This window comes from Oncorhynchus mykiss, chromosome 23, assembly GCF_013265735.2.
Source record: "Oncorhynchus mykiss isolate Arlee chromosome 23, USDA_OmykA_1.1, whole genome shotgun sequence".
NCBI lineage: Eukaryota > Metazoa > Chordata > Actinopteri > Salmoniformes > Salmonidae > Oncorhynchus > Oncorhynchus mykiss.
Window position 1 is genome coordinate 2,078,002 of NC_048587.1, and position 14,499 is coordinate 2,092,500.

General features: G+C 44.3%; 1 protein-coding gene across 9 annotated transcripts in view; it reads left to right on the forward strand.

Annotated features, from left to right (window-relative positions):
* Nucleotides 1-14,499, forward strand: part of LOC110512159 (probable JmjC domain-containing histone demethylation protein 2C) — a 268,260-nt gene that overhangs the window by 143,249 nt on the left and 110,512 nt on the right. For all 9 annotated transcript variants that reach the window (XM_036959745.1, XM_036959751.1, XM_036959750.1 and 6 more), the window contains exons 4-5: nt 10,312-10,417; nt 14,022-14,146. In XM_036959745.1, the coding sequence (XP_036815640.1) occupies nt 10,312-10,417; nt 14,022-14,146 (231 nt within the window). The remainder of the gene's footprint in view (nt 1-10,311; nt 10,418-14,021; nt 14,147-14,499) is intronic.

A 14,499-nucleotide genomic window follows, 5' to 3' on the forward strand; every position in this document is an offset into this window, starting at 1 on the left:
TTCCCAGACCCCCAGCCAGCCCATCCAGCCAGGGTTAGGGTCCTCCCAGCCCCCAGCCAGGGTTAGGGTACTCCCAGCCCCCCAGCCAAGGTTAGGGTCCTCCCAGACCCCCAGCCAAGGTTAGGGTCCTCCCAGCCCCCCAGCCAGGGTTAGGGTCCTCCCAGCCCCCCAGCCAGGCTTATGGTCCTCCCAGCCCCCCAGCCAGGGTTATGGTCCTCCCAGCCCCCCAGACAGGGTTATGGTCCTCCCAGCCCCCCAGACAGGGTTAGGGTCCTCACAGCCCCCCAGCCAAGGTTAGGGTCCTCCCAGCCAGGGTTAGGGTCTTCCCAGACCCCCAGCCAGGGTTAGGGTCGTCCCAGCCCCCCAGACAGGGTTAGGGTCCTCACAGCCCCCCAGCCAGGGTTAGTGTCCCCCCAGCCCCCAGCCAGGGTTAGTGTCCTCCCAGCCCCCCAGCCAGGGTTAGGGTCCTCCCAGACCCCGAGCCAGCCCGTCCAAACAGGGTTAGGGTCCTCCCAGACCCCCCAGCCAGCCCGTCCAGACAGGGTTAGGGTCCTCCCAGCCCCCCAGACAGGGTTAGGGTCCTCCCAGCCCCCAGCCAGCCCCCCAGCCAGGGTTAGGGTCCTCCCAGCCCCCCAGCCAGGGTTAGGGTCCTCCCAGCCCCCTAGCCAGTTTGCTTTTAAACTTAGTGTGTTTATGTGGGTGGAAAAAGATGACCAACTTGGTTGACATGGTCTGTCTAAACCCAGGAAAATATAGTGGGCCATTTTACTGTTAGCTATTCTGTCCTTCTACAAATTCACAGTTTACTGGCTCCTTCCTTTCTCTTCCTCCATATATACACACAGTTAGATACAGATTTGTTGTTGTCTGGTTCTCTTCTCTTCCTCCATATCTACACACAGTTAGACACAGATATGTTGTTGTCTGTCTGGCTCTCTTCTCTTCCTCCATATATACACACAGTTAGATACAGATTTGTTGTTGTCTGGTTCTCTTCTCTTCCTCCATATCTACACAGTTAGATACAGATCTGTTGTTGTCTGGTTCTCTTCTCTTCCTCCATATATACACACAGTTAGATACAGATTTGTTGTTGTCTGGTTCTCTTCTCTTCCTCCATATCTACACAGTTAGATACAGATCTGTTGTTGTCTGGTTCTCTTCTCTTCCTCCATATATACACACAGTTAGATACAGATCTGTTGTTGTCTGTCTGGTTCTCTTCTCTTCCTCCATATATACACACAGTTAGATACAGATCTGTTGTCTGTGGTTCTCTTCTCTTCCTCCATATCTACACAGATCTGTTGTTGTCTGTCTGGCTCTCTTCTCTTCCTCCATATCTACACAGGTAGACACAGATCTGTTGTCTGTCTGGTTCTCTTCTCTTCCTCCATATATACACAGTTAGACACAGATCTGTTGTTGTCTGTCTGGTTCTCTTCCTCCATATCTACACACAGTTAGACACAGATCTGTTGTTGTCTGTCTGGCTCTCTTCTCTTCCTCCATATCTACAAACAGGTAGACACAGATCTGTTGTTGTCTGGTTCTCTTCTCTTCCTCCATATCTACACAGTTAGACACAGATCTGTTGTTGTCTGGTTCTCTTCTCTTCCTCCATATCTACACACAGTTAGATACAGATCTGTTGTTGTCTGGTTCTCTTCTCTTCCTCCATATCTACACAGATCTGTTGTTGTCTGGTTCTCTTCTCTTCCTCCATATCTACACACAGTTAGATACAGATCTGTTGTTGTCTGGTTCTCTTCCTCCATATCTACACAGATCTGTTGTTGTCTGGTTCTCTTCTCTTCCTCCATATCTACACACAGGTAGACACAGATCTGTTGTTGTCTGGTTCTCTTCCTCCATATCTACACACAGTTAGACACAGATCTGTTGTTGTCTGGTTCTCTTCTCTTCCTCCGTATCTACACACAGTTAGATACAGATCTGTTGTTGTCTGGTTCTCTTCTCTTCCTCCATATATACACAGTTAGACACAGATCTGTTGTTGTCTGTCTGGTTCTCTTCCTCCATATCTACACACAGTTAGACACAGATCTGTTGTTGTCTGTCTGGCTCTCTTCTCTTCCTCCATATCTACAAACAGGTAGACACAGATCTGTTGTTGTCTGGCTCTCTTCTCTTCCTCCATATCTACACACAGTTAGATACAGATCTGTTGTTGTCTGGTTCTCTTCTCTTCCTCCATATCTACACAGTTAGATACAGATCTGTTGTTGTCTGTCTGGTTCTCTTCTCTTCCTCCATATCTACACAGTTAGACACAGATCTGTTGTTGTCTGTCTGGCTCTCTTCTCTTCCTCCATATCTACACAGTTAGACACAGATCTGTTGTTGTCTGGTTCTCTTCTCTTCCTCCATATCTACACTCAGTTAGACACATATCTGTTGTTGTCTGGTTCTCTTCCTCCATATCTACACACAGTTAGATACAGATCTGTTGTTGTCTGGTTCTCTTCTCTTCCTCCATATCTACACACAGTTAGACACAGATCTGTTGTTGTCTGGTTCTCTTCTCTTCCTCCATATCTACACACAGGGAGACAGATCTGTTGTTGTCTGGTTCTCTTCCTCCATATCTACACACAGTTAGATACAGATCTGTTGTTGTCTGGTTCTCTTCCTCCATATCTACACACAGTTAGATACAGATCTGTTGTTGTCTGGTTCTCTTCTCTTCCTCCATATCTACACACAGTTAGACACAGATCTGTTGTTGTCTGGTTCTCTTCCTCCATATCTACACACAGTTAGATACAGATCTGTTGTTGTCTGGTTCTCTTCTCTTCCTCCATATCTACACACAGTTAGATACAGATCTGTTGTTGTCTGGTTCTCTTCTCTTCCTCCATATCTACACACAGTTAGATACAGATCTGTTGTTGTCTGGTTCTCTTCTCTTCCTCCATATCTACACACAGTTAGATACAGATTAGTTGTTGTCTGGTTCTCTTCTCTTCCTCCATATCTACACACAGTTAGACACAGATATGTTGTTGTCTGTCTGGTTCTCTTCTCTTCCTCCTTATCTACACAGTTAGACACAGATCTGTTGTCTGTCTGGTTCTCTTCTCTTCCTCCATATCTACACACAGTTAGACACAGATCTGTTGTTGTCTGGTTCTCTTCCTCCATATCTACACACAGGTAGACCCAGATCTACTGTCTATCTATCAAGTGTGTGCAGAGCTGTCATCAAGGCAAAGGGTAGCTGATGAATCTAAAATACACAGGTTTCTGGTGACTACATAATTCCATGTGTTATTTCATAGTTTTGACGTCTTCACTATTATTCTACAATGTAGAAAATAAAGAAAAACCCTGGAATACACACACACACACACACACACACACACACACACACACACACACACACACACACACACACACACACACACACACACACACACACACACACAGTGGCAAGAAAAAGTATGTGAACCATGCCTCGAGCAAAAGACCAAAGATTAAGAATGGTTGACTTGGGCGGAGCAAGGGTGGAGTAGACATTGGTGCTGGAAAACCTTGGTAGAGCATGGGTGGAGTAGACATTGGTGCTGGAAAACCTTGGTAGAGCATGGGTGGAGTAGACATTGGTGCTGGAAAACCTTGGTAGAGCATGGGTGGAGTGGACATTGGTGCTGGAAATCCTTGGTGGAGCAAGGGTGGAGTGGACATTGGTGCTGGAAAACCTTGGTAGAGCATGGGTGGAGTGGACATTGGTGCTGGAAAACCTTGGTAGAGCATGGGTGGAGTGGACATTGGTGCTGGAAAACCTTGGTAGAGCATGGGTGGAGTAGACATTGGTGCTGGAAAACCTTGGTAGAGCATGGGTGGAGTAGACATTGGTGCTGGAAAACCTTGGTAGAGCATGGGTGGAGTAGACATTGGTGCTGGAAAACCTTGGTAGAGCATGGGCGGCGTAGACATTGGTGCTGGAAAACCTTGGTAGAGCATGGGTGGAGTAGACATTGGTGCATGGATGAAAGGAAAGTAGACATCGTGGGGCTCATGAATTTCCTCATTTTCTGCTTCAGACCAGTGCCTACTTCTCACTTAAAAGATGGTTTCTTGGTTTTTAATTGTAGTAAATACGTAATGTATTGTCTGGTATAATACACAGGTTCTACTTCCAGTTGTAATGTACTGAATGGTCTTTAGTATGTATATAATAGGGTTCTACCTCCAGTTGTAATGTACTGAATGGTCTTTAGTATGTATATAATAGGGTTCTACCTCCAGTTGTAATGTACTGAATGGTCTTTAGTATGTATATAATAGGGTTCTACCTCCAGTTGTAATGTACTGAATGGTCTTTAGTATGTAAATAATAGGGTTCTACCTCCAGTTGTAATGTACTGAATGGTCTTTAGTATGTATATAATAGGGTTCTACCTCCAGTTGTAATGTACTGAATGGTCTTTAGTATGTATATAATAGGGTTCTACTTCCAGTTGTAATGTACTGAATGGTCTTTAGTATGTATATAATAGGGTTCTACCTCCAGTTGTAATGTACTGAATGGTCTTTAGTATGTATATAATAGGGTTCTACCTCCAGTTGTAATGTACTGAATGGTCTTTAGTATGTATATAATAGGGTTCTACCTCCAGTTGTAATGTACTGAATGGTCTTTAGTATGTATATAATAGGGTTCTACCTCCAGTTGTAATGTACTGAATGGTCTTTAGTATGTATATAATAGGGTTCTACCTCCAGTTGTAATGTACTGAATGGTCTTTAGTATGTATATAATAGGGTTCTACCTCCAGTTGTAATGTACTGAATGGTCTTTAGTATGTAAATAATAGGGTTCTACCTCCAGTTGTAATGTACTGAATGGTCTTTAGTATGTATATAATAGGGTTCTACCTCCAGTTGTAATGTACTGAATACTCTTTAGCCCCCAGCCAGGGTTAGTGTCCTCCCAGCCCCCCAGCCAGGGTTAGGGTCCTCCCAGACCCCGAGCCAGCCCGTCCAAACAGGGTTAGGGTCCTCCCAGACCCCCCCAGCCAGCCCGTCCAGACAGGGTTAGGGTCCTCCCAGCCCCCCAGACAGGGTTAGGGTCCTCCCAGCCCCCAGCCAGCCCCCCAGCCAGGGTTAGGGTCCTCCCAGCCCCCCAGCCAGGGTTAGGGTCCTCCCAGCCCCCTAGCCAGTTTGCTTTTAAACTTAGTGTGTTTATGTGGGTGGAAAAAGATGACCAACTTGGTTGACATGGTCTGTCTAAACCCAGGAAAATATAGTGGGCCATTTTACTGTTAGCTATTCTGTCCTTCTACAAATTCACAGTTTACTGGCTCCTTCCTTTCTCTTCCTCCAAATATACACACAGTTAGATACAGATTTGTTGTTGTCTGGTTCTCTTCTCTTCCTCCATATCTACACACAGTTAGACACAGATATGTTGTTGTCTGTCTGGCTCTCTTCTCTTCCTCCATATATACACACAGTTAGATACAGATTTGTTGTTGTCTGGTTCTCTTCTCTTCCTCCATATCTACACAGTTAGATACAGATCTGTTGTTGTCTGGTTCTCTTCTCTTCCTCCATATATACACACAGTTAGATACAGATTTGTTGTTGTCTGGTTCTCTTCTCTTCCTCCATATCTACACAGTTAGATACAGATCTGTTGTTGTCTGGTTCTCTTCTCTTCCTCCATATATACACACAGTTAGATACAGATCTGTTGTTGTCTGTCTGGTTCTCTTCTCTTCCTCCATATATACACACAGTTAGATACAGATCTGTTGTCTGTGGTTCTCTTCTCTTCCTCCATATCTACACAGATCTGTTGTTGTCTGTCTGGCTCTCTTCTCTTCCTCCATATCTACACAGGTAGACACAGATCTGTTGTCTGTCTGGTTCTCTTCTCTTCCTCCATATATACACAGTTAGACACAGATCTGTTGTTGTCTGTCTGGCTCTCTTCTCTTCCTCCATATCTACAAACAGGTAGACACAGATCTGTTGTTGTCTGGTTCTCTTCTCTTCCTCCATATCTACACACAGTTAGATACAGATCTGTTGTTGTCTGGTTCTCTTCTCTTCCTCCATATCTACACAGATCTGTTGTTGTCTGGTTCTCTTCTCTTCCTCCATATCTACACACAGTTAGATACAGATCTGTTGTTGTCTGGTTCTCTTCCTCCATATCTACACAGATCTGTTGTTGTCTGGTTCTCTTCTCTTCCTCCATATCTACACACAGGTAGACACAGATCTGTTGTTGTCTGGTTCTCTTCCTCCATATCTACACACAGTTAGACACAGATCTGTTGTTGTCTGGTTCTCTTCTCTTCCTCCATATCTACACACAGTTAGATACAGATCTGTTGTTGTCTGGCTCTCTTCTCTTCCTCCATATCTACACACAGTTAGATACAGATCTGTTGTTGTCTGGTTCTCTTCTCTTCCTCCATATATACACAGTTAGACACAGATCTGTTGTTGTCTGTCTGGTTCTCTTCCTCCATATCTACACACAGTTAGACACAGATCTGTTGTTGTCTGTCTGGCTCTCTTCTCTTCCTCCATATCTACAAACAGGTAGACACAGATCTGTTGTTGTCTGGCTCTCTTCTCTTCCTCCATATCTACACACAGTTAGATACAGATCTGTTGTTGTCTGGTTCTCTTCTCTTCCTCCATATCTACACAGTTAGATACAGATCTGTTGTTGTCTGTCTGGTTCTCTTCTCTTCCTCCATATCTACACAGTTAGACACAGATCTGTTGTTGTCTGTCTGGCTCTCTTCTCTTCCTCCATATCTACACAGTTAGACACAGATCTGTTGTTGTCTGGTTCTCTTCTCTTCCTCCATATCTACACACAGTTAGACACATATCTGTTGTTGTCTGGTTCTCTTCCTCCATATCTACACACAGTTAGATACAGATCTGTTGTTGTCTGGTTCTCTTCTCTTCCTCCATATCTACACACAGTTAGACACAGATCTGTTGTTGTCTGGTTCTCTTCTCTTCCTCCATATCTACACACAGGGAGACAGATCTGTTGTTGTCTGGTTCTCTTCCTCCATATCTACACACAGTTAGATACAGATCTGTTGTTGTCTGGTTCTCTTCTCTTCCTCCATATCTACACACAGTTAGACACAGATCTGTTGTTGTCTGGTTCTCTTCCTCCATATCTACACACAGTTAGATACAGATCTGTTGTTGTCTGGTTCTCTTCTCTTCCTCCATATCTACACACAGTTAGATACAGATTTGTTGTTGTCTGGTTCTCTTCTCTTCCTCCATATCTACACACAGTTAGACACATATCTGTTGTTGTCTGTCTGGTTCTCTTCTCTTCCTCCTTATCTACACAGTTAGACACAGATTTGTTGTTGTCTGTCTGGTTCTCTTCTCTTCCTCCATATCTACACACAGTTAGACACAGATTTGTTGTTGTCTGTCTGGTTCTCTTCTCTTCCTCCTTATCTACACAGTTAGACACAGATCTGTTGTCTGTCTGGTTCTCTTCCTCCATATCTACACACAGTTAGACACAGATCTGTTGTTGTCTGGTTCTCTTCCTCCATATCTACACACAGGTAGACCCAGATCTACTGTCTATCTATCAAGTGTGTGCAGAGCTGTCATCAAGGCAAAGGGTAGCTGATGAATCTAAAATACACAGGTTTCTGGTGACTACATAATTCCATGTGTTATTTCATAGTTTTGACGTCTTCACTATTATTCTACAATGTAGAAAATAAAGAAAAACCCTGGAATACACACACACACACACACACACACACACACACACACACAGTGGCAAGAAAAAGTATGTGAACCATGCCTCGAGCAAAAGACCAAAGATTAAGAATGGTTGACTTGGGCGGAGCAAGGGTGGAGTAGACATTGGTGCTGGAAAACCTTGGTAGAGCAAGGGTGGAGTAGACATTGGTGCTGGAAAACCTTGGTGGAGCAAGGGTGGAGTGGACATTGGTGCTGGAAAACCTTGGTAGAGCATGGGTGGAGTGGACATTGGTGCTGGAAAACCTTGGTAGAGCATGGGTGGAGTAGACATTGGTGCTGGAAAACCTTGGTAGAGCATGGGTGGAGTAGACATTGGTGCTGGAAAACCTTGGTAGAGCATGGGTGGAGTAGACATTGGTGCTGGAAAACCTTGGTAGAGCATGGGCGGAGTAGACATTGGTGCTGGAAAACCTTGGTAGAGCATGGGTGGAGTAGACATTGGTGCATGGATGAAAGGAAAGTAGACATCGTGGGGCTCATGAATTTCCTCATTTTCTGCTTCAGACCAGTGCCTACTTCTCACTTAAAAGATGGTTTCTTGGTTTTTAATTGTAGTAAATACGTAATGTATTGTCTGGTATAATACACAGGTTCTACTTCTAGTTGTAATGTACTGAATGGTCTTTAGTATGTATATAATAGGGTTCTACCTCCAGTTGTAATGTACTGAATGGTCTTTAGTATGTATATAATAGGGTTCTACCTCCAGTTGTAATGTACTGAATGGTCTTTAGTATGTATATAATAGGGTTCTACCTCCAGTTGTAATGTACTGAATGGTCTTTACTATGTATATAATAGGGTTCTACCTCCAGTTGTAATGTACTGAATGGTCTTTAGTATGTATATACAGTGCCTTGCGAAAGTATTCGGCCCCCTTGAACTTTGCGACCTTTTGCCACATTTCAGGCTTCAAACATAAAGATATAAAACTGTATTTTTTTGTGAAGAATCAACAACAAGTGGGACACAATCATGAAGTGGAATGACATTTATTGGATATTTCAAAATTTTTTAACAAATCAAAAACTGAAAAATTGGGTGTGCAAAATTATTCAGCCCCTTTACTTTCAGTGCAGCAAACTCTCTCCAGAAGTTCAGTGAGGATCTCTGAATGATCCAATGTTGACCTAAATGACTAATGATGATAAATACAATCCACCTGTGTGTAATCAAGTCTCCGTATAAATGCACCTGCACTGTGATAGTCTCAGAGGTCCGTTAAAAGCGCAGAGAGCATCATGAAGAACAAGGAACACACCAGGAAGGTCCAAGATACTGTTGTGAAGAAGTTTAAAGCCGGATTTGGATACAAAAAGATTTCCCAAGCTTTAAACATCCCAAGGAGCACTGTGCAAGCGATAATATTGAAATGGAAGGAGTATCAGACCACTGCAAATCTACCAAGACCTGGCCGTCCCTCTAAACTTTCAGCTCATACAAGGAGAAGACTGATCAGAGATGCAGCCAAGAGGCCCATGATCACTCTGGATGAACTGCAGAGATCTACAGCTGAGGTGGGAGACTCTGTCCATAGGACAACAATCAGTCGTATATTGCACAAATCTGGCCTTTATGGAAGAGTGGCAAGAAGAAAGCCATTTCTTAAAGATATCCATAAAAAGTGTCGTTTAAAGTTTGCCACAAGCCACCTGGGAGACACACCAAACATGTGGAAGAAGGTGCTCTGGTCAGATGAAACCAAAATTGAACTTTTTGGCAACAATGCAAAACGTTATGTTTGGCGTAAAAGCAACACAGCTGAACACACCATCCCCACTGTCAAACATGGTGGTGGCAGCATCATGGTTTGGGCCTGCTTTTCTTCAGCAGGGACAGGGAAAATTGTTAAAATTGATGGGAAGATGGATGGAGCCAAATACAGGACCATTCTGGAAGAAAACCTGATGGAGTCTGCAAAAGACCTGAGACTGGGACGGAGATTTGTCTTCCAACAAGACAATGATCCAAAACATAAAGCAAAATCTACAATGGAATGGTTCAAAAATAAACATATCCAGGTGTTAGAATGGCCAAGTCAAAGTCCAGACCTGAATCCAATCGAGAATCTGTGGAAAGAACTGAAAACTGCTGTTCACAAATGCTCTCCATCCAACCTCACTGAGCTCGAGCTGTTTTGCAAGGAGGAATGGGAAAAAATTTCAGTCTCTCGATGTGCAAAACTGATAGAGACATACCCCAAGCGACTTACAGCTGTAATCGCAGCAAAAGGTGGCGCTACAAAGTATTAACTTAAGGGGGCTGAATAATTTTGCACGGCCAATTTTTCAGTTTTTGATTTGTTAAAAAAGTTTGAAATATCCAATAAATGTCGTTCCACTTCATGATTGTGTCCCACTTGTTGTTGATTCTTCACAAAAAAATACAGTTTTATATCTTTATGTTTGAAGCCTGAAATATGGCAAAAGGTCGCAAAGTTCAAGGGGGCCGAATACTTTCGCAAGGCACTGTAATAGGGTTCTAACGTGTCCGCTCCTCCGTCTGTGTCTGCAGGAGGAAGTGGATAGTTTGAGTCCTGTTCTCAGGGACAACCCTCAGCTTCATGAAGAGGTCAGGTTCTGGCTCAAAGATCAAAAGGTTCAGGACATTTTTTTGCAAGGTAAGAAACACTGATGTGTTTAATATTTAACAAACCCAACCAACTTGTCTGTTCACTGTGATGATGCTTAGTCCTTCGAGCCCTATTCCCTATATAGAACACTACTGTTGACCAGAGCCCTATTCCCTATATAGAACACTACTGTTGACCAGAGCCCTATTCCCTATATAGTACACTACTGTTGACCAGAGCCCTATTCCCTATATAGTACACTACTGTTGACCAGAGCCCTATTCCCTATATAGAACACTACTGTTGACCAGAGCCCTATTCCCTATATAGAACACTACTGTTGACCAGAGCCCTATTCCCTATATAGAACACTACTGTTGACCAGGGCCCTATTCCCTATATAGAACACTACTGTTGACCAGAGCCCTATTCCCTATATAGAACACTACTGTTGACCAGAGCCCTATTCCCTATATAGTACACTACAGTTGACCAGAGCCCTATTCCCTATATAGAACACTACTGTTGACCAGAGCCCTATTCCCTATATGGAACACTACTGTTGACCAGAGCCCTATTCCCTATATGGAACACTACTGTTGACCAGAGCCCTATTCCCTATATAGAACACTACTGTTGACCAGAGCCCTATTCCCTATATGGAACACTACTGTTGACCAGAGCCCTATTCCCTATATAGAACACTACTGTTGACCAGGGCCCTATTCCCTATATAGAACACTACTGTTGACCAGAGCCCTATTCCCTATATAGAACACTACTGTTGACCAGAGCCCTATTCCCTATATGGAACACTACTGTTGACCAGAGCCCTATTCCCTATATGGAACACTACTGTTGACCAGAGCCCTATTCCCTATATAGAACACTACTGTTGACCAGAGCCCTATTCCCTATATAGAACCCTACTGTAGACTCTGGTCAAGGTGCATGTACCTCAGGGACCTCTCTGTGGTGCTAATGGACTCCCTAGTCTAGTAACCAGATCTGTCTTGTCTGTAGACGCTGGTCAAGGTGCATGTACCTCAGGGACCTCTCTGTGGTGCTAATGGACTCCCTAGTCTAGTAACCAGATCTGTCTTGTCTGCAGACTCTGGCCAAGGTGCATGTACCTCATGGACCTCTCTGTGGTGCTAATGGACTCCCTAGTCTAGTAACCAGATCTGTCTTGTCTGTAGACGCTGGCCAAGGTGCATGTACCTCATGGACCTCTCTGTGGTGCTAATGGACTCCCTAGTCTAGTAACCAGATCTGTCTTGTCTGCAGACTCTGGCCAAGGTGCATGTACCTCAGGGACCTCTCTGTGGTGCTAATGGACTCCCTAGTCTAGTAACCAGATCTGTCTTGTCTGCAGACTCTGGCCAAGGTGCATGTACCTCAGGGACCTCTCTGTGGTGCTAATGGACTCCCTAGTCTAGTAACCAGATCTGTCTTGTCTGTAGACTCTGGTCAAGGTGCATGTACCTCAGGGACCTCTCTGTGGTGCTAATGGACTCCCTAGTCTAGTAACCAGATCTGTCTTATCTGTAGACTCTGGCCAAGGTGCATGTACCTCAGGGACCTCTCTGTGGTGCTAATGGACTCCCTAGTCTAGTAACCAGACCTGTCTTGTCTGTAGACTCTGGCCAAGGTGCATGTACCCCATGGACCTCTCTGTGGTGCTAATGGACTCCCTAGTCTAGTAACCAGATCTGTCTTGTCTGTATACTCTGGTCAAGGTGCATGTACCTCAGGGACCTCTCTGTGGTGCTAATGGACTCCCTAGTCTAGTAACCAGATCTGTCTTGTCTGTAGACTCTGGTCAAGGTGCATGTACCTCAGGGACCTCTCTGTGGTGCTAATGGACTCCCTAGTCTAGTAACCAGATCTGTCTTGTCTGCAGACTCTGGCCAAGGTGCATGTATCTCAGGGACCTCTCTGTGGTGCTAATGGACTCCCTAGTCTAGTAACCAGATCTGTCTTGTCTGCAGACTCTGGCCAAGGTGCATGTACCTCAGGGACCTCTCTGTGGTGCTAATGGACAGAGAGACATTTGAAGCGTTTCAGACAGGTCTCTGATATTGAATGTGTATGGCGGGTCAGGAAGAACATCTAGCCTAGCTACAGATGTCTGAATTGGTACATCTAGCCAAGCTACAGATGTCTGAATTGGTACATCTAGCCAGGCTACAGATGTCTGAATTGGTACATCTAGCCAGGCTACAGATATCTGAATTGGTACATCTAGCCTAGCTACAGATGTCTGAATTGGTACATCTAGCCAAGCTACAGATGTCTGAATTGGTACATCTAGCCAGGCTACAGATGTCTGAATTGGTACATCTAGCCAGGCTACAGATATCTGAATTGGTACATCTAGCCTAGCTACAGATATCTGAATTGGTACATCTAGCCGAGCTACAGATGTCTGAATTGGTACATCTAGCCTAGCTACAGATGTCTGAATTGGTATATCTAGCCTAGCTACAGATGTCTGAATTAGTACATCTAGCCTAGCTACAGATGTCTGAATTGGTACATCTAGCCTAGCTACAGATGTCTGAATTGGTACATCTAGCTGAGCTACAGATGTCTGAATTGGTACATCGAGCCGAGCTACAGATGTCTGAATTGGTACATCGAGCCGAGCTACAGATGTCTGAATTGGTACATCTAGCCGAGCTACAGATGTCTGAATTGGTACATCTAGCCAAGCTACAGATGTCTGATTTGGTACATCTAGCCTAGCTACAGATGTCTGAATTGGTACATCTAGCCAAGCTACAGATGTCTGAATTGGTACATCTAGCCAGGCTACAGATGTCTGAATTGGTACATCTAGCCAGGCTACAGATGTCTGAATTGGTACATCTAGCCAGGCTACAGATGTCTGAATTGGTACATCTAGCCAGGCTACAGATGTCTGAATTGGTACATCTAGCCGAGCTACAGATGTCTGAATTGGTACATCTAGCCAGGCTACAGATGTCTGAATTGGTACATCTAGCCAGGCTACAGATGTCTGAATTGGTACATCTAGCCAGGCTACAGATGTCTGAATTGGTACATCTAGCCAGGCTACAGATGTCTGAATTGGTACATCTAGCCAGGCTACAGATGTCTGAATTGGTACATCTAGCCAGGCTACAGATGTCTGAATTGGTACATCTAGCCGAGCTACAGATGTCTGAATTGGTACATCTAGCCGAGCTACAGATGTCTGAATTGGTACATCTAGCCGAGCTACAGATGTCTGAATTGGTACATCTAGCCAAGCTACAGATGTCTGATTTGGTACATCTAGCCTAGCTACAGATGTCTGAATTGGTACATCTAGCCGAGCTACAGATGTCTGAATTGGTACATCTAGCCGAGCTACAGATGTCTGAATTGGTATCTGAAGTGGAATAAGTGAATAGTTTCAGTCTGTGTTTAACCCCCACGATGCTGTGTGTCACCATGCCACCATGCTGTGTGTCACCATGCTGTGTGTCACCATGCTGTGTGTCACCATGCTGTGTGTCACCATGCTGTGTGTCACCATGCCACCATGCTGTGTGTCACCATGCTGTGTGTCACCATGCTGTGTGTCACCATGCTGTGTGTCACCATGCTGTGTGTCACCATGTTGCTCCTGTCCCCTCTCCTTCAGGTCCGTATTCATTAAATGGTTACCGAGTTCGTGTTTACAGACAAGACTCGGCCACTCAGTGGTTCACAGGGATCATCACACATCATGACCTCTTCAGCCGTAATATGGTTGTGATGAATGACCAGGTAAATACACTCCTGTCTCCATATTAAATACACCTCTATACTCCTGTCTCCATATTAAATACACCTCTATACTCCTGTCTCCATATTAAATACACCTCTATACTCCTCCATATTAAATACACCTCTATACTCCTGTCTCCATATTAAATACACCTCTATACTCCTGTCTCCATATTAAATACACCTCTATACTCCTGTCTCCATATTAAATACACCTCTATACTCCTGTCTCCATATTAAATACACCTCTATACTCCTGTCTCCATATTAAATACACCTCTATACTCCTGTCTCCATATTAAATACACCTCTATACTCCTCCATATTAAATACACCTCTATACTCCTGTCTCC